At 40.9% G+C, this 20,291-nt stretch overlaps 1 protein-coding gene across 1 annotated transcript; it reads left to right on the forward strand.

Annotated features, from left to right (window-relative positions):
* Positions 1 to 721: 721 nt before the first annotated feature.
* Positions 722 to 20,192, forward strand: LOC134680120 (trafficking protein particle complex subunit 8). Its single transcript, XM_063539170.1, has 19 exons — positions 722 to 894; positions 1,033 to 1,194; positions 1,675 to 1,963; positions 2,261 to 2,405; positions 6,958 to 7,039; positions 7,217 to 7,314; positions 7,489 to 7,677; positions 7,755 to 7,855; positions 8,011 to 8,259; positions 8,844 to 9,126; positions 9,418 to 9,606; positions 10,048 to 10,215; positions 10,516 to 10,648; positions 11,766 to 12,045; positions 12,272 to 12,410; positions 15,881 to 16,088; positions 16,854 to 17,101; positions 17,943 to 18,727; positions 19,906 to 20,192. The coding sequence occupies exons 1-19, from the start codon at positions 738 to 740 to the stop codon at positions 20,162 to 20,164; spliced, it is 4,164 nt and encodes a 1,387-aa protein (XP_063395240.1). The 5' UTR covers positions 722 to 737; the 3' UTR covers positions 20,165 to 20,192.
* Positions 20,193 to 20,291: the final 99 nt, after the last annotated feature.

The raw sequence follows: 20,291 nt of genomic DNA on the forward strand, positions 1-20,291 counted from the left end.
TTTACTCCAAGACCTACATTGGAAAACAACACACATCTAGAGTCTATTCGGAAAGAGTCGTGGATTGTATTGGGCCCTTCGAGCAACACCGGCTTGCTCGAAGATTGGGCCTTGATTGGGCCCCATACATTGACATGCTTAGACTGTACATCATACTATACTCTTTGATGCACATCAGAGGACGCGACTTTAGTGGACTTTAGTCAGTAGAAAAAAGGCCTGAAAATAGCCTGAAATTTGAATCAAGCCATCGTTATCGCGACAATCCCAGTGTGGCCGCATGAATAATCAACGCCGTCTCCCGTAGTGTGTGGCTCCGGCACACGGGAAGAACATTCTTCGCACCTATTTTACATTTTTCGCCGTCTTTTTTTACTGACGGAAATGGTTTGCCTCATTGCAATGATAGACAGAGATAATGAGTATAGTTTTCCTGGTTCTTACTGACTGACAAATTGGTTTGACTAACTATAGCTGTGAATGCTTCTATTAATTTATAGTTTTCGAACGCTCCTTCCGTTGTCAAAACGGTCAAAACTGACGTTTGATGTGACACAGTGACAGTTTGTTCATGGGTGTCTGCCTCTATTCTGTTTTCTTCTTGTTGAGTGCGAACGTAAAATAACTAAAACAAGTCACGTATTTTGTATTATTGTGTTTTCTTTCAGAGGAAAGTACAATCCAGAACCCTGCATGAAATTATAAGATGAAGCTCTTGTAGATAATTTAAAACAAATATGGCTAGATCGGGAAAAACTGCGCAAGAATTTATTCAAAGCTCCTTTTCGCCTATCATTGCAGTACTATGCAGTCCAAAAGTAGAACATGTTACTTCTAAAAACAATTTGTCTTTTACGGAGCTGTTACAGCCATTCGGAAGTATGGACTGGGAAGGTAGGAGTAGTTTTATTGTAATAAAAATCTGTTTGTTTTGTTGTATGTTTGAAAGTAGTAGATACTAGAAAGAAAGATTTAGTATTTATTATATTGATCTGGGCTTCTTATTTCTAATTAAACTTAATTTTATCATAGGTCAGATTCGAGAGCCAGGTGGAAGTGTATGTATTGTTAAAAACTGGAAAGTGATAATAAGGGATGTTCATTGGAAACCTTTGCCGCCCACTGAAGCAAGGAAACAATTGAACAATGCAGTCTTGCACAACTACACTGACAAAACTGTCTTACTAGAGTTAGGTAAGATGAATAAACTCCCAGCTTCATCATGGATTCTAACAGGAATACCATTATGTTTTTGTTAACCTTGTTTTTATATCTTAGCCTATTAAGTTTTCACTGTTGTTTGTTCCAGTTTGCTAAAATGTAAGATCAGTTTCTATCGTGTTGTAAATTGGCTAGGATACGAGAGTATGGCTGGATTACAATTGTGCAGCTCCAGTGACTCATCACATCACATTCTCTATAAGTAATAGATTAGGATGCAAAGACATGTACAGTCGGAAAAACTAGCACCTTAGCACCCCTGTATATAAAAATGTAATTAAAGAAATTCATATAGGTATAATGTGTCTACTCAATTATGCAGCTCGCTGTACAGTTAAAAATGAAAATGGTTACAGAAACTATTTATATTTTCATGTCATCACTCCAGCCAAAATAAATTACTGGTGGAGAAGCATAATGAAAAACAAAACATTAATAACTTAATATTTCCAGATGGCAGAAAATTTGATGTACCTCAATCAACACCTTGGTTTGAAGCTTGGAGAGAGACTTATCTAGAGGTGCAGTTCCCGTCTGACCATGAGTACACCAACCACTTCCTCTCTTGCATCATCGTGGGCACAACCCTCGATGATAATATCATTGACACATTCAACACCTTAAATCAGCAGTATGCACAGCTACAGAATATTACGCCACCAAAATTGCCAAAGTGGTTCAACAATGGTGTACTGAAGTCATATCTTTTGTTACATGATGTTTCTGCTGTAAGCAAAGACAAGTAAGATGCTTAACACGTTTTACTACTCAAACAAATCTATATATATCTTTCAACTTTGTCCGGGCCGTTCCTTATGCAAAGGTTGTCCATCACGGTTCAACATTCACAATGCGGCGAGCGTGATGGGCTCCTTGCATCTGGAGGGGCGTGGGGTAAATAGTTTTTGTGTTGTTAGTTTATGTTAAGACATTTTTAATTTTCTAAGTAGATTGTAAGATTTATTCATTATAATATTTTTAATGATAAATATTAAATAAAATTTTCTAGGTCAACTAATAAAAATTCTCATTATTTCAGGGCTGATGCAGCATTTGAGACCTTAAAACAAACCTTCGGGTCCAGCAACTGTTTTATGCTGTCAATTAACTCTAAAAGCACCACAGATCCAAGTTTACCCACAGATTACTGGGCTCAGTATATAAAACGATCTAATGATTCAACTGTATGTATCTGTGTTTTGATATATATCTTATTATTATATCGCGATATTTTAGCCGAAATTCGGGAGAGCACATGTGCTTGCGTACCTGACATATCCAGACTGGTTTTGCTGAAGTACCCTCATATTTCAATACACTACATGCCTTTCCCTCGGGATAGTTCACTAAAACTATATTTCACTAATCACTGATAGTTCACTAAAACTAAGTTTCACTGTTTATTGGTAGTTCACTAACACTATTCAATTGTCTATTACAAGGTCCTTACACTCTATCATATATATTTATACTAAATCTAACTAGGTACGAGTATCATCGTCTACAAGTCTTAGTTTGAATCTTCAGTCTGTTCATAATCAGACTCTGACAGACTCTCATAGGAATCTATGGCTAATCTCTTGGCTTCCATGTTTTGTGGTGATGAAGGTGATCTTACTCGTTTGTTGGTTGGCGGTATGCGTTCTTGGCTCTGATTAAACGTATAATCCTGAGGCCCAGAAATCCCTATGATATCAGCCCACTGTGAGGCCGGTGGAGTAGCATTTAGTCTTACATTAATATCCTCATCGTCATCACTATCTTCACGTGATTTACTCGCCTCCGTGTCATGTATAATTTCAGGACCAGTATTTTCTGATGTATTCTGGTGGATATCTCTCGCCTCTCCCCCATGACCTTGTATCTGATTAATATGTCTTTTCATCAGCTTCCCGTTCCATCTTATTATATACCTACAAATGCCTTGTCTCTTCTCTATGACTCCTTTCAACCAGCGTGGTCCTGAACTGTAATTCCGGAAATACACCGTCTGTCCCATTTGAAATGAACGAACTTCAGTGTTTTCATTCTTGTCACATACTTGCGTTTCCTCTTGGTTCTTGAATATGAGGGGATTAAGGTGGTCAAACTTTGTCCTGAAACGCCTACAATTTAAAAGTTCCGCCGGTGACTTGTCATTAGTACTATTGGGTGTAGTACGCAACCCATACAATATTGTAGGTAATTTTATGTTCCATGGAAGTGTGGACTGTTTCTTTAATTTATTCTTAACCGTCTGAACCGTTCTCTCGGCCTGTCCATTCGACGCTGGATGGTACGGTGGTGTCAAGACTTGTCTTATTCCATTTGTACATAAGAATTCTTTAAACTGATCTGAAATAAAGCTTCTGCCATTATCACTGACCAATGTGTCTGGTAAACCTTGTTCTGCAAATATGTCCCTTAAAACATTTATTAACGTTCCTGAGCTCATATCAGGAACGATCTTTACTTCAGGCCATTTTGAATAAGCATCAATCAGGATGAGAAACGTTTTCCCTTGAAATGGCCCTGCATAATCAATATGCAATCTTGACCACGCCTTCTCCGGCCTTATCCACTTATGGCTCACTTGTGCCGGCATATTTCTGTTCTCAGCACAAGTTTCGCATTTATTTACCAAACTTTCAATTTGTTTGTCTATAGCTGGCCACCAAAAATAACTTCGTGCTATGGCTTTTGTTATCACTATCCCGTCATGATTTGAGTGTAACTCCTGTAGGATATATGGCCTCATTTTGTCTGGTATAATCACCCGATTACCCCACAGAATGCAATTTTTATATTCTGAAATTTCGTTACGTTTCTGCCAGTACACCTTATATTCCGCATCCACTTTGCTAGGCCACCCGTTTCGAATCCAGTATAATACCTTGCTTAGTGTCTTGTCTTTAGTTGTAAGTTTCGCCACTTCACTGGCTGACAGTTCCAGGTCTGATGGAGTTTCTTCTATGAGGAGGACTCCTAAGTATTCTTCTTCTGACGATTGATCACGTGACGGCCATCTGCTTAAAGCATCAGCGTTTCCTAGCTTTTTACCTTCCACATATTGTATGGAGTAATCATAGGAGTTCAATAGTAAAGCCCAGCGGAGCATTCTTGGAGATATAACATTAGGGATGGGCTTTTTCGGTTCAAACAATCCCAGCAATGGTTTATGATCGGTTCTGATCGTAATCTTCCGGCCACTAATAAACTGGTGGAATTTCTTAAGACCAAATACTATAGCTGCTGCCTCTTTGTCTATCTGACCATAATTCCTCTCATGAACGTTCATGGTCCTTGAAGCAAACATTACCGGTCTGACAGATCCATCTTCCATCACGTGTTCCAGAACAGCGCCCAAGCCAAATTGTGACGCATCACATGACATAATTATCTCTTTATTCACATCGTAATGGACTAGAGTGTCAGTACTCGACAACATCTTGCGCAACTTTTCAAATGCCTTCTGATGCTGCATATTCCACTGCCATTTCACATCTTTATTTAACAACTTATACAACGGTTCAGCAATATTAGCTTTGTGTGGTAAAAACCGATCATAAAAATTAAGCAATCCTAAGAATGCCTGGAGCTCTTTTACATTACTTGGGGCCGGTGTACTCTCAATTGCATGTATTTTATCTTCACAAGGATGTATACCACATTCATCAATGAGGCATCCTAAAAATTTCACACTTCTTACTGCAAAATTACACTTTTCCTTGTTTACCCTTAGTCCAGCTTCTTGTAATTTCTTTAAAACCATTTCTAACCTGGAGTTATGCTCAGCAACGTCTGTGCCACTTATAACGATATCATCCAGTAATACAGCTATCCCTCTTATTCCTGTAAGCAAGGAAGACATTAGTCTTTGAAAGATGCCTGGGCACGCCTTGACCCCAAAAGCTAAACGTTTCATTTTATAAAGGCCTTTTGGTGTATTTATTGTTAATAGCTGTGCTGTTGCCTCGTCCACACTAACTTGAGTATATGCCCTTTCTAAATCAATTTTACTGAAAATTGTGCCACCTTGTATGGCTGTGAAAGCCTCATCTAGAGTTGGCAGAGGGTATGTATCCGTGTCGGTTACCATATTTACTGTAGACCTATAGTCACCACAAAGCCTTACATTACCATTCGGTTTCAGAACTGGTACTATCGGGGTAGCCCACTCAGAGTGTGCAATTGGCTCCAAAACTCCTTCCTCTACCAGTCTATCTATTTCCTTTATTACTCTTTCCCTCAAAGCAAATGGAATGGGCCTACTTTTCAAAAACTTAGGCACTGCTCCTTCTCTCGGTGTAATCTTGACTAATGGGCCTTTATACTTTCCCAAACCTTCCTGGAAAACATCACTATATTTCTGTAGGAGCCCTTTAATTTCCTCGCTGTTTATTTTCAGATGCATTACTCCTTGAACCCGTATTCCGAATGGTTGAAACCAATTTCGCCCTAAGAGGCTGGGTCCATTACCTCTGGCTATATAGATCATAAGGTCATTCTGTAACCCCTTAAACGAAGCTCGCACTTTAGTTTTTCCTAATATCTTCAATTGGTTTTCTGTCCATGTAATTAATGCAATATCATCTTTCTGTAACACAGGTACTTTTCCCTTCCAAATGAGTCTGGCTGTCACTTCAGAAATTAGAGTAAACGCACATCCCGTGTCAACTTCCATGTCAATAATAGAATCATCAATTGACACCTTTACCATATAAGGGTCAACTTTATTTTCTCTCACATTGTTCACATTTGCATACAACCCATTACAATTTGATTTATGTCCACCGTCCTGTTTATTCTTGCTAAGACACACTGCCTCAATGTGCCCCGTTCTGCCACATGCATTACATTTACTCCAACGGAATCTGCACTCCCCTCTATGCTGCCTACCACACCTGTAGCATGGTTTATTCTGTTTATCAATCTTTTTGTTAGTGATCTTGTTTACTTCCATGGGTTCATCGACCTCCACATTTGGTTTAGATGGTCCTGGCACTACAATAATACTGGAATCAAATGTGGCACTCTCATGTGAAAATGCTATCTCAGTTGCTTGAGTAAATGTCAGCTTCTCACACTGTAACAGTTTCCTTTGAACCTCTTTGCTCCTAATACCACAGACCAGCCGATCACGTAAAGTTCGGTCCAAGTCAGTAAAATTGCAATGAATACTCATTTTCCTTAAATTTGCCACATAATCTCTGACCTTCTCCCCCTCTTCTTGATTTCTTGAGTGAAATTTAAAAGATTCTACAATCTCATTAGGTGTGGGGTGGAAATGAGCCTTTAAAAATTCCAAAATTTGTTTATAGGTTATGTTCGCTATACTAGTTGGAGATGACAAAGAAACTATTAAATCAAATAGTTGAGAGCCACATACCGCCAACAAATTCGCCTTTTTCTTATCTGCATCCACAATATCATTTGCACTTAAACAAAATTCAAACCTTGTAATGTAGTTTTCCCAGCACCCATGACCCATATCAAATTCACCAAATTTAATACCCATTTTTCGCACTTTGCACTCACAACTTCACAAAAACTCACTAACACAGCCTAATACACGCTTTTACTACCGATTTGTCTCGTCGCCACTATTATATCGCGATATTTTAGCCGAAATTCGGGAGAGCACATGTGCTTGCGTACCTGACATATCCAGACTGGTTTTGCTGAAGTACCCTCATATTTCAATACACTACACTTATTTAACAATTAACAATTAATTTGTTTGATAATTCATTCCAGAGTGAAATATTGTCACCAGTGTCAAACCTGCCTACAACACCCCCTGATCCACAGCCTTTTCCTGTTGGATCTTGCACATCAGGTAATTATTTTTTTTGGAATTATTGTGTATAAAGTCAATGACAACTGTGTTGGTAAAATAATAGATCTAACACTATATTTTGTGGGGCGTACAAAAACTAAAAGGAAACATACATACTAATGTCAAACAAGTGCAAGATATCAACAAATTATAGGAGGTTTATGTTATTTTTTGCAGATGATAGTACTGTACCCAATCAAAATGTTCCACCAGAAGGTTTGCATCCACTGACTACTTCTGAGAATGATTTTTATGATAATGCTAACAGCTTACAGGTGAGACTAGTGATGACCAAGTTGCATATTAACTTAATTTGATATTTTCTGGGGATTTAAAAATGTTAAAAGGGAAGTTAAACCATGCAATAGTCTAGTTTTGTAATTCCAAGTGCACTGGTTCATTAATTCACAATTTACATATTTATAGAATAATGCATTAATATTTTTTAGACTCACTCATTCTCAGGCAGCTCCGAGAGTATGAATGTCAGTGTAAAACCACTAGATTACTCCACTGAAGTCCATGGACTTGCTCTGAATGCCAATGACATTGATTCCATCAAGAAATTTCTTCAAGAGTATGCTGGCAAAGCACTGCTTCCATATTTAGAAAAACAAATATCGCAGCTATCTGAACTGGTATGTACAATGACTGTTGTTATTTATTGGTATTGGTTTACATTCAACCAATTGTAACTATATAAAGTGATTTTCAGGTTGCTAATAGAAAAGGTGTTAGTAGATCCTTACTGTCTGCCACCAAAAGATGGTTTGGTACAGGAAAGGGTGGGAATACAACTGGCAACAATACTGTAATGTAAGTAATATTTATTAATTTAATCTTAATAAATAAGTTTATTAAAGGATACAACTATGTAAGCATCATCATTCATTAAGAGTTTCTGCTCTTAATGATGATGCTCTTAAGATTAAATAGTTTTCCGGTCGCTGACTTTGCTTGTTGTATTTCAGCTATTCCAGCGATTGCCCGGAGCTCCAACTGCGTCGTCTAGGCGACCTCTGGTTCCTATTAGGCCAGTGGCAGCGCGCCTTCGACACGTACCACACGGCCAAGCGCGAGTTCTACGCCGACAGCGCGTGGCTGTGCTACGCCGGGGCCTTGGAGATGGCCGCGGTCAGTGCCTTCATGGCGGGTGACGCTAATAAGAAAACGCATGGGTATATGGAGGAGAGTATCGTGACTTACTTGAATACCTGCAGGTAACTAATGTTTGTGTTCAGTATCAAATTTACTAAATGACCGAGCGACGCGAAGCTTTTGTAGGTACCTAATTCTCTGAGAATATGTCTGCGGTTGCGTCTAATTGCCACGACTCGTTACATACATTTTGTATGGGTCGCGGCAATTAGACTGCAGCGGTCATTCTCAAAAAATGTGAATTTATTGAGAATGACCGTTGTATGTCCGGATATTCTCCTTTATAGGTCGCATTTATCAACAAATTCTCGTGAAGGTTCGTGAGAGGTTCGAGTCATGGGTGTTCGCGAGGTGTACAGTTCACAGCGCCACTACTTTTGTACTATGCCTATATCTGGTTAAAAAATCGTAAGCTACGCGTGCGAAAGTAGCGGGTGTCTGGCGACACCCGCTACTTATTTTGTACCGCTACTAATGTTACAAATAACACGGCGAGTGATTTGCCAGTTACGTAACATTTTCCCCACGAAACTCGCTTTCAGTTCCCCCATCACGCACTTCGTTAGGAAACTAGACTGAACTGGAACATTCGTGACATGTCTTTGTGTGTTTTATAACTTATTGCATTTGTTTGGACGACTTCTAGGATGGTGCAGTACGCGGTGCGAGCAACACTGCTATCAGTCCTCTGCCTCGGCAGCGCCGGCCTGCACGGCGAGGCCGCCAAACAGCTGATCCGCATGACTTCGGAGGACAGCGATCTCCGCAGCGCCATGCTACTCGAACAAGCATCGCTTTGCTTCCTTTCTGGACCCGGATCGAAGGCTATGTGTAGGAAATACGCCTTCCACATGGTGCTGGCTGGACATAGGTTTTCCAAGGCGGGGCAGAAGAAACACGCTTATAGGTGCTACAACCAGGCTTACCAGGTCAGTTTATATCTCTCAGTTTTTTGCAAAAGATGTGTTTCAGGACAGCGATCCCCACAGCGCCATGTTACTTGAGAACAAAACGCTTTGCATTACAGCAGAGGGCCTACCGCGAACACCAAAGTTCACAAATTGCGCGGCCAACGCGCACAAATTGTGGGCATCTCCCTCTAATTACGGCTTAATTGGAGTAAAAGAGAAAGACACATTGCGAACTTCGGTGTTTGGTGAGACCTCTATTTAAAATGTAAGTGGTATATATGTTTTTTACATTGAGTGGTCGGTTTCCAGGTGTACCGCGACAGCGGCTGGCGGCTCTCAACGGACCACGTGCAGTTCGCGCTGGGTCGCCTAGCGGGCGCGCTGCGGCTGACGCGCGACGCGGTGCGCTGGCTCGGCGCGCCGCTGGCGCCCGCCGCGCGCCACCAGCCCGCCGCGCAGCAGGACGCCTTCCTGCGCGAGTACATGCTGCAGCACCAGGTATCATCAACTGATCTACTTATTCTAAAATGGCATTTCATGAAAATATCATATTCTATGATCTGGCCACGACAGATGTATGGAATGGCTATTAGGGAACGTGTTAACTAAGGAGCTATTTATAAATTACGTCATTTAAAATTAGGGTCTGGACATCGGATGATGGTGGCATGACGTAATAGGAAACGGGGTCATTCGAAGAATGATTTTTGGATGATTTTAGGGGGGGGGGTCAAAAATCGCCAATAATCGATGACGTAATTTATGGACAGCCCCCAAGCGATCATTTGTTAAACTGGTTTTCCAATTTTAAGATCGCTTATATACGTCGACTTAACGCTGTTTTGACTGTCTTGACAGAAAATAACCCTCGTTGCGTATCCCTATTCCTGTTACTGAGTACTAGAACTGTAGTGATTCTCATATATTAATTAATCACAGCAATGGGTGGACAGCGAGGAGGAATTCAAGGAGCACCTGCCAGTGCTGCCGCTGCCGCTGCTGGAGAGCGAGGCCACGTCGGTGCTGTGCGTGGGCCCCGCGCCGCTCTCCTCGCCCGGCCGCGTGCCCGCCACCTCGCTCGCCGTGCACCACACGCCGGACCGCCAGGTGAGGGCTCCATAACAGACGGTGGACAGCGAGGAGAAATTCAAGTAGCACCTGCCAGGTTTTTGTGTTACTAAATTATACGCTAAATAATATTTGTAGACAAAAGACCTGGCTGGCTGGTATTTTACACAAAAGGATAAAACAAAAGGTTTCACTAAAATATCGTCAACTTAACATTAACATTAAAAACAGGAAATAATAATAGAATATTAATAAATAAAACAATGTCACAAAAACAGAAAATGTCAACATATTATCATGTTAGGTATCCATACGTGACGTACCCATTGCTCTCACCAGGAACAACACACGTGGCATAAGCTCGAGGAGATGCTGCTCCAAGTGGTGTACGGCAGCGTGCCGATGATCTTCAAACCCACCGTCGACCTCTACACCAACAAAACCGACTTGAACCCGTTTGCTCCGCAAGGAGGTTTGTATACCCACTATTAGCTTAAACATAATCTTTTGTTTCCGTCCAACATTTTGACATTTGTGTTTGTTAGAAAAAGCCAAAATGTAACAGAGATACTTATTTGTTAAGCATAGCTTAACAAATAAATTCTAATTATTTTTATTTTAAATGTCCACTTATGTACACTTATTTCTGAAGATATAAGAAGCGGCTTTATAGGGCCGATATGTACAAATGTATAAAGGTCCTATTAAATAATAAATTAAAAAAAAAACAGAGATACTTATGCTAAAAGTTTTATGCATAAGGGGATAGGACTTTATTTATATCACTGGTACCTATTATATAGTAGCAATATCTTGCTAGGACACATGTGACACAGGTATCGTCTTGGGTCGTCCCATTCGTTTTTCGTCAAGTTCTTAAATTAGTCCTATTCTTCTTTCGTCACTCATTCTACATTGAAAGCCACCGACGATTGTAATGAATGTAGAATGAGTGACGAAAGCAGAATAGGACTAATTTAAGAACTTGACGAAAAACGAATGGGACGACCCAAGACGATACCGTGACACAAGCTATAAGAGATACCTAAGTGGCGCATAGCAACGTACTAATGATCTTCAACCCCCCGTCGACTTATTTCACTCGAATAAAACTGACTTTGAACAAGATCGTTCCGCAATGTTTGTTATATTGACTGTTAACTCACATTATAGACGGGTCTAACGCGAATTATCAATCAATCAATCAGTCAGCCGCGACCACGACCAGTGAAACCTGTGTCGAAACGTCGGTAAATAAAGGTAATTGAGTATAATTCGCGTTAGACCCGTCTATAATGTGAGTTAATATGTATTCAAAACGCGAAAGTCTAAAATATTATATTGACTGTTTCTCTATTCGGTAAATTCTGAAAACCCTCTGAATCATTTGTAATTGTAATAGGATTCTAATCAATAAATCAATTTACAATCATACATACGTACATATCATCACGCCTATTTCGCGGAGGGGTAGGCAGAGACCACGGATTTCCAGTATTTTCCACTTGCTACGATCCGGACATACCTCTTTCGCTTCCTTCACTTTCAATCAATCAAAATCAATCAATTTACTCCATATATATTTACAGAGCCAATACAAATATCAATCACTCTTCGAAACCCGCTGAAAATAGTCATCATTCTTAAAGACGTCGAGCTTTTGTGGCATTTCGTTTCGGAGAGCGATGACTCCAAACAAATTGTGAACAATGAGCCAATGGTGGCGTCCGGGAGCTCTTTGGAAAGCAGCGCGATTTGCGGGCAGAAGATCAAATCCGTGGTGTTGGAGGGAGAGAGCAGTAAGATGTTGACGTTCAGTCTGACTCCCTTGCGCATGGGGCGGCTGTGTGTGCAGGGTGTGGCGTATAAGTGAGTTCTTAGATTTATTTCCATTGCTACAATTTTCTTAGAGAAACAACAACTAACAAGTCAACACAAATGTAAGAAAAGCCAGGGTAAATTTCCCATCGCAAGTAACTAAAATGGTATTCAGATTTTAAAATCTCAATTTGATGATCATTTCATGAATACTGAGATAATCTAGTTAATTTAATGCAAATATTATCATTTATCTGAGGAACTATTATATTTCCAGGTTAATTAATGCTGGAGAAGGAGGCAATGAAAATGCAACTGGGTCGGTTATAGCAGGGAAACTGAATTTATTGTCGGGAATCAATGCTTCTGATAAACGCTTGCAAATCACTGTGATTCCGCCCGCTCCGTGTTTACAGGTATTGTTATTGACACAGTTACCCTTGTCCTTAACCTTTCAATGATAAGGGACCACTCGATCAATTTTATTTTTTACAAGAGGCCATCTACACCGGTCAAATCTTACAATAAAAAAACAATGCGTGATGTAGTTCTGTATTTTTTGTATATTGTTTATAGTCCTTAGAGGAATGTGAGACTATGTTTTGCAAGCAAAAAAAAGTTGTGCTCTGTGCGTAATTTGCGAAAAACTGCAAAAATTTCGGACTTTTTTCAGATTTTACAGTTTCTTCATAAAACTATGGGTTTTTGGTCAAAACTTGCTGTGTAATGTTGAAAGAATATTAAATTTGGAACAATTTAAGCCCACAAACAGCGCCGTATGTCAAATAGTTCTTGAGATATGGGGCTTTAAAAAAAGGGTATTTTTTTCCTTGGAATGAAATTACAAGTTTTTCCTATATTTTAAGACAAATATCGGCACAACCGCTCATGCTATGATATATATTGCAATGAATAAAGTTATAGCAAATTTAATTACCTTTCATTTAAGTGCTAGAAAAAGTCAGTAAGTCTTACAGTACTGAAGTTATCGTAAAAAAATGAAATTGCTATAATGGGGAAGGCAACTAATGTATTGTTTTAGGCATTATCAAAATCCCTTCAAAAGGCAGTACCATTGTCGGGAACGCAATCTACGATTATCTTTTACCGGTTTTCCCCGATAGCAGTAGAGCGACGTCGGAGATCAACCATTTTTTAAATGCACTCACGCCACTCACCTCTTAAGCACTTCATTCATTCAGTAATGAAATCAAGACACAATCTGTAGTTTGGCTTGTTTCTCGGCCCATTTTTTGCTTGTAGCCATAGATCCCACGATGCCGATTCTGATTTTACAATTTGTTATGGTTTTGAACTTGTTTTAATACAACCGACCTTGACAATAGTTCACGGTAATCGGCGTGGTGTTGGTGAAACACACTGAAATTACTGGAAGTCATGTCATTAGTATCTAGCTTGCGCTCGCTTATTGGTGCTGTTGAGTGTACTCTGAGTCTGAGTGGTAATGGTAATACAAGATCACGATAAAATCCTAACCATAACAAATTGATACATCAGAATCAGTTACCATTACCCACTCTAGGTATACGTTTGTGTTATAATCCACGGGTCTTAACTGGCAATATCCTGTTACTACTAGTCTTTACTAGATAGGTGTATAAACTGACAAACCAAATCATTTATAGAAAAAGAACTGAACGAAACACGTAGGTAAGTATAGATAAGTGTGTGTTAACATGATGTGCCAAGCCGGGCGGATTGCATACATTTGTTTCATATCGGTAAGCTTACATACCGGTTTCTTTAGCCCTTGACTCGTATAAGCGATATTAATGAACTACAGCATCATGTTGAGTAACTGGCGTGATTGGCGTTGGGCGAGCTTTTATAAGATAATTAAAGAGAATATTAATTAAGTTAAGATTAAAAAACCCGTTTTGAACACCCTAAATCCGATAAATTTCCGAATATTTTTAGTTAAATGCCTATATCTACAATCCGAAAAAAGTTTCACTTGTATCGTGGTTTCATAAAACCACACAATTGCTTGTTTTCTATTGATAAATTGACCCATTTACTTTCCAATTATTTGTATTTCTTTACTATAAATACATTTATTTTATACAGTAAATACTACTAGTGAAAGAGGTATTGCTAGTTACAACCCGTGGATTGACAACTCTCTGAGCAGTAGCACCACATTCATTTCAGCCTTAACAACCATTGGAAATGAATTTGTAATTTATTGTGTAAATTCGGTAAACCATTGAAGAAGTTTTGATATACTGGTTACATGACAAGACTGAGTCACATACATGCCCTATAACTAAACGTTTACCTAGAGTGGGTAATGATAGCTGATTCTGATGAATCATTATGTTACGGTTAGGATATTATCATGATCTTGTATTACCACGACTCAGAGTTCACTCAAGAGCACCAATAAGCGAGCGCGAGCTAGATACTAGTGACATGACTTTCAGTGTATTTCACCAACACCACGCCGATTACCGTGAACTATTGTCAAGGTCGGTCGTATTAAAACAAGTTCAAAACCATAACAAATTGTAAAATCGGAATCGGCATCGTGGGATCTATGGCTACAAGCAAAAAATGGAGCCGAGAAACAAGCCAAACTACAGATTGTGTCCTGATTTCATTACTGAATTGAAGTGCTTAAGAGAGGGGTGCATTTTAAAAATGGTTGATCTCCGACGTCGCTCTACTGCTATCGGGGAAAACCGGTAAAAGATAATCGTATATTGCGTTCTCGACGATGGTACTGCCTTTTGAAGGGATTTTGACAATGCCTTAAACAATACATCAGTTGCCTTCCCCATTATAGCAATTTCATTTTTTTACGATAACTTCAGTACTGTAAGACTTACTGACTTTTTCTAGCACTTAAATGAAAGGTAATTAAATTTGCTATAACTTTATTCATTGCAATATATATCATAGCATGAGCGGTTGTGCCGATATTTGTCTAAAAATATAGGAAAAACTTGTAATTTCATTCCAAGGAAAAAATACCCTTTTTTTAAAGCCCCATATTTCAAGAACTATTTGGCATACGGCGCTGTTTATGGGCTTAAATTGTTCCAAATTTAATATACTTTCAACATTACATAGCAAGTTTTGACCAAAAACCCATAGTTTTACAATAAATCTGTAAATTCTGAAAAAAGTCTGAAATTTTTGCAGTTTTACGCAAATTACACAGAGAGCACAACTTTTTTTTGCTTGCAAAACATAGTCTCATATTCCTCCAAGGACTCCAAACAATATACAAAAAATACAGAACTACATCACGCATTGTTTTTTTAGGAGATTTTTTTGTAAGATTTGACTGGTCTAATCAACGGTTTGGAAAGGGTGGTTCTGTTTATAAATTCGCGGACTTCAGGTGCGTACCGGTTAGCTACCGGTTAAGAACCACTAGAACCATTGGTCTAGGGTAGGTATAGGTATACCCACGTCTGTCATGATAAAGCATTATTGTTTGGCTGAGAAACGTGTCATTGTCACATTGTACTACGCCTTAAAGCTATAGTTCGTAGGTTTCAAACAGAGCCCGAGCTAATCCTATTGTCTATTGTTAAGTAAAACCGCTCGTGCCACGTGCCACCACCACCTGCATAAAAACCTGCGTACTTCGGTTACTGAGTGCCGGCGAGTCGAACGCTACAGAGCCAGTCTAAAATGTGTCATCGAGATGCGTAACAAAGGCGCGTTATCGGAGAGCGCAACTACACTGGTTTTTTGAGCGTTGGACTAGCCTGCGCTCAGGTGCCAAATAGAATAAGTATGACCCTTTTTTGCAGGTAAGTAGCACGTGCGGTTTTACTTAACAATAGACAATAGGATTAGCCGCCGGGCTCAGTTACGAAGCTACGAACTATACTTGCCTATTTATTCGCGACAGATGACGTTCACGGAAAGCAGCGCGGAGGTGATAAGCGGGGAGCTTCGCGTCGTCGACGTGGAGATCCGGAACGTGGGTCCGGTAGACGCGGGGCCCGTATACTTCGCCGTGTCGCGCCCCGATTGCGTGCAGCTACTGACGCCCGATAACGAGGAGCTCTTCAAATCTTTATACGACGAGAAGTATAAGGCGCCTACGGTGTACTCGGGTGAGTTTTCTAGGGCACGCTTGAAACACAGCGTTTATTAGTGTTTATGTGAAGTCGGTTAGGTATATCGGAACGTCTCCATGGACGCGAGCCCCTTATATACACTTTGCTGTGCCGCGTCTCGAGTGCGTGCAGCTACTGACGCCCGATAACGAAGAGCTCTTCAAGCCTTTATACGACGAGAAGTATAAGGCGCCTACGGTGTACTCGGGTGAGTCGTCTTGGGTACGCTTGAAGCACAGCGTTTATTAGTGTTTATGTGTAGTAGGTATCGGAACGTCTCCGTGGATGCGAGTCCCTTATATACCCTTTGCTGTGCCGCGCCCCGATTGCGTTCAGCTACTGACACTCGATAATGAGGAGCGATTTAACTTTTTATACGACGACAAGTAGGTAGGCATATGGCGCCTATGGTATACGGTATGGTATATGGTATTCGGGTGAGTTTCCTTGGAATCCTTGGACACACTTGGCGCATATCATTTAGTGATTAAGCGAAATATCCGAACGTATCTGGAGCTAAAGGTCCCGCGTATACACTGTCGACTGTCGTATGTGAACTTGCAAACATTGCTCGATGACATGGGTAAAATAGGTATTAACTAGATTATAAGTACACAGGATATACAGGGTATACCGGTTAACGTTTTTAGATAAACGAAATAGGTAAAGTGGCGATTTTTTTATATAAGTACCCAATAGTAGGACACGACACAGGTTTACAGTCTGCAGAAATTAAAAGTAGGTAATCTCGTTCGGTTCCAGACGAGCGGGCGGCACGCTCGGGCGCGTGGCGCGCGCTGGCGGCGCGGCACGTGGCGCGCGGCGCGGGCGGCGTGCCGCGCGGCGCCTGCGCGCGCGCCCGCCTCGTGCTGCGCGCGCGCGCCCGCGCGCCCGAGCTGCCGCTGCTCGCGCTCTACGCGCCCGAGCCCGCCGCGCCGCCCGAGCCGCCCGAGCCGCCCGAGCCGCGCGCCTACAGGCTGCTGCGCCACGTCTTCCGGTTCACGCCCGAGGTGAGCGCGACGACGGTCTTACCGAGTGTAGTCGTTCGATTTGTAGCTGGCCCCGAACGGCCGATCGTTTGTTTATTGTTAAGTAAAACCGCACGTCCTACTATACCTGCAAAAAAAGGATGGTATAACTCTACTTATACCATCCAACACAGGATGGTATACTCGCACCTGAGCGCGGGTTAAGTAGTCCGACGCACAAAAAACCGATGCACGTGCGCTCTCCGATAACGCACCTTTGTTACGCATCTCGATTATACACTTATAAGTTTACGTATACGCATCTCGATGGTACTTACTTAAGTTTACGTATACGCATCTCGATGGTAAGTAACCGCGTAGGGGAACCAAACGGCCTCGCAAAATGTTTTTCCATTAGTTCATTTTGAATCTTGTTCCAATTACCATGGGGTCGTAATTCAATAACTGGTTAAAGCGAACCAACCTTTTTCATGCAGGTAAGTAGCACATGCGGTCTTACTTAAAAATAAACAAAGAATTAGCCGTTCGGGGCCAGCTACAAATCGAACGACTATACCTATACTATTTATTTAAAAAAATCTGTATAAAATATTTTCTCATAGACGCTTTTATCGCCGATTGTACTTTTCTTTCAAACCAAATTGCTATCTCTTGCCTGTTTACTGATCTAATTTAAGCAATTCGTGTCCTTAGCAATGCGCTAATATCGCTTAAATCAGATAACAATACAAATTTCTCACGCATAATATATGAATGCTCACGATTTAAATACACTAACATCATAACACTCTATTGTTCTGAGCAAGATACGCGCATAATACGTATTCAATAAAAAAATTATACCGATACCTATTCATTGCAGGAAGCAGTGGAAATATCAGTCACACCCCGGAGAAGCATAAAGACCACTCCGAATAAGATTTCCGAAAACATGAATCTAGTCACTGAGATTAAGAATATCTGCGGAGAGAAAAATGATGACATTAGTATTGAAGTTCTAGAAGCCTCCTTGCTCAGTAGGCAGTGGCGCCTTACTGCTATGATTGCATCTGACGATAAAAATCAACTGTTGCATTCTCGCGAAAAGATGCACCTAGTTTTCCAAGCTAGCAGAATCTTTGATTTTCCGCCAGAGAGTAAAGTAGGCTGGTCGGGATTAAAGATTGCAACGGGACAACCCGATCCTGAAGACAATATAGCAGTCTCACCGTATTCCCACTTTGTTACTGACTACGATACTTCCATAGATAACATGGAAGCTAATGGAAGATCCGATACGAAAGCGGGATTGATACAATCCATGTTTGTGGTGAGATGGAAGGCTCATCGCAGGACGAAAGGGACGACTGTGAATGGCCAGCATTACCTCTGGCTGGACGACTTCACCAGAGTCCTGTCCCGCGAGAGAGAAGTCGTGTCACCCGAAGCGCCGTTGCAGCTCGACGAATACGAGATCAAGTTAGACCCCCACGATACTAGAAAGAAAAGTAAAGATAATGTCGTCGTCTATAGAATGGAGCACTCGAACCTAATCAGTCATAACTTCGAGAAGAATAAACTGTGCGTGGTGCCCATAACTATCAACATCGTCAACTGTTACCAAGTCCCTGTGAACGTGTTTATTGACATGTCAAAACAAACCAACAGGTAATGCACATATATATTTTTTGATTTGTACATTGGCTTCGAAGGAGACTTTTCAACTGAATGCATTTGTTATGTATGTTCCATGCAACAAGCTATATTGACAACATACTTTAGCACATTATACATTTATTATGTATTTTTTTCTGTATGACCTATCTGATTTTTGTTGATTTTGTTTATAGTAGATTAGACGATTAGATTGGGAGGCTGGTCATAAATAGCATTAAGTATGTTTACATTTGAAAGTGAAATGACCCACTTTCTCTACCTTGTTTCCATAGCAACAGCTACTTAAATAACTCTAGGTACTCTTGGTACTTAACCTAGGTACATTACTGCTCGTTACACGCACCGTTTTTGCGAACATACATATTTATAAATTAATGGGTGGTTAAAGGTGTTTAAATTGCAAGGTCACTGATACGAGCAAGCATGTCTGTCTCGACGTCTTAAAAAACCAATAGGCGTCGTTGCGTGCGAACGCGGTGGCCGCTAACGTCTTCCGCAAACAGCTTTATTTGAGAACCCTAACTTAACTTGTTGACCTTGGGCTGTTGAAATTAACATTTAAATCCTCGGTCGAGGTCACACAATTGATATCATGCTATCGTCATCACACGCATAACCAACCAAGGTTTACGATTGCGTCATTGAGTGAAATCTTCAATGAGCCTAAATATATATTTGTTCTACAAGGTCGTACTCGTATGTTCTGAGAAAACACAATTCGCTTATTGTTATTGCTTATTAAGTAAATTTGTTTTTTTTTTAAATCTTTCTTTTCTTTATTTGGTGTTTATATCGTTTTATATCTGTAATCAATCTGTATTTAATTCGCCGGATACCTACCTACATTTCAACTTTGTTACTAATGAGACCTTACACTTTGCCATAGCACATTAATATGTTTCATCCCCTTAACAATATTTTATATTAACGTATATTACTTAACATATACCTAGAGGGTAAGGTTTTTCTCACCGGTTGCGAGGCCAATTTGTTGTTCACCATTTTACGATTAAAAAGCTAATCCGACGGATGGTAAAATTAAGACGGTTAAAATTTTGAATAAGAGTGCATTTAACTAATTCTAAGTAAATGAAGGTGCCTAGATGGGTCGGACCTGTGCGTGTGTGTTTGGGCTGTTGTCATCAAAGGGTCTGTGTATTTGGATGCAGGGAGGGCGGGCGGTCGCTGGGCTGGTGCGGCGCGCTGAGCGGCTCGGGGCCGGGCGAGGCGGGCGTGTCGCTGCGGCTGGAGCGCTGGGAGGCGCGGCGCGTGCGGCTGCGCGCGCTGTGCGCGGCGCCCGGCGCCTACGTCGTGGGCTCGGCCTTCGCCGTGTCGGCCGCCCCGGTCGCGACGGCCGACGCCGCGCTCACTCTCGCGCACGCGTCCGCGCCCACCGACACCTCGCTGCTCGTCGTCCAGACTCCGTAGAGCTCCGGCATATTATTACTGTTCGATTGTCGATATTGTGTGCGAAGTTTTACGACTGTTTCGCAACGAGTTTTACGATTCGCTTGCAAAATGTCGTAGGTAAACTTTATGCGAGAGGAAAACGAGC

The sequence above is a fragment of the Cydia fagiglandana genome, chromosome 3 (genome assembly GCF_963556715.1).
Source record: "Cydia fagiglandana chromosome 3, ilCydFagi1.1, whole genome shotgun sequence".
Classification (NCBI taxonomy): domain Eukaryota; kingdom Metazoa; phylum Arthropoda; class Insecta; order Lepidoptera; family Tortricidae; genus Cydia; species Cydia fagiglandana.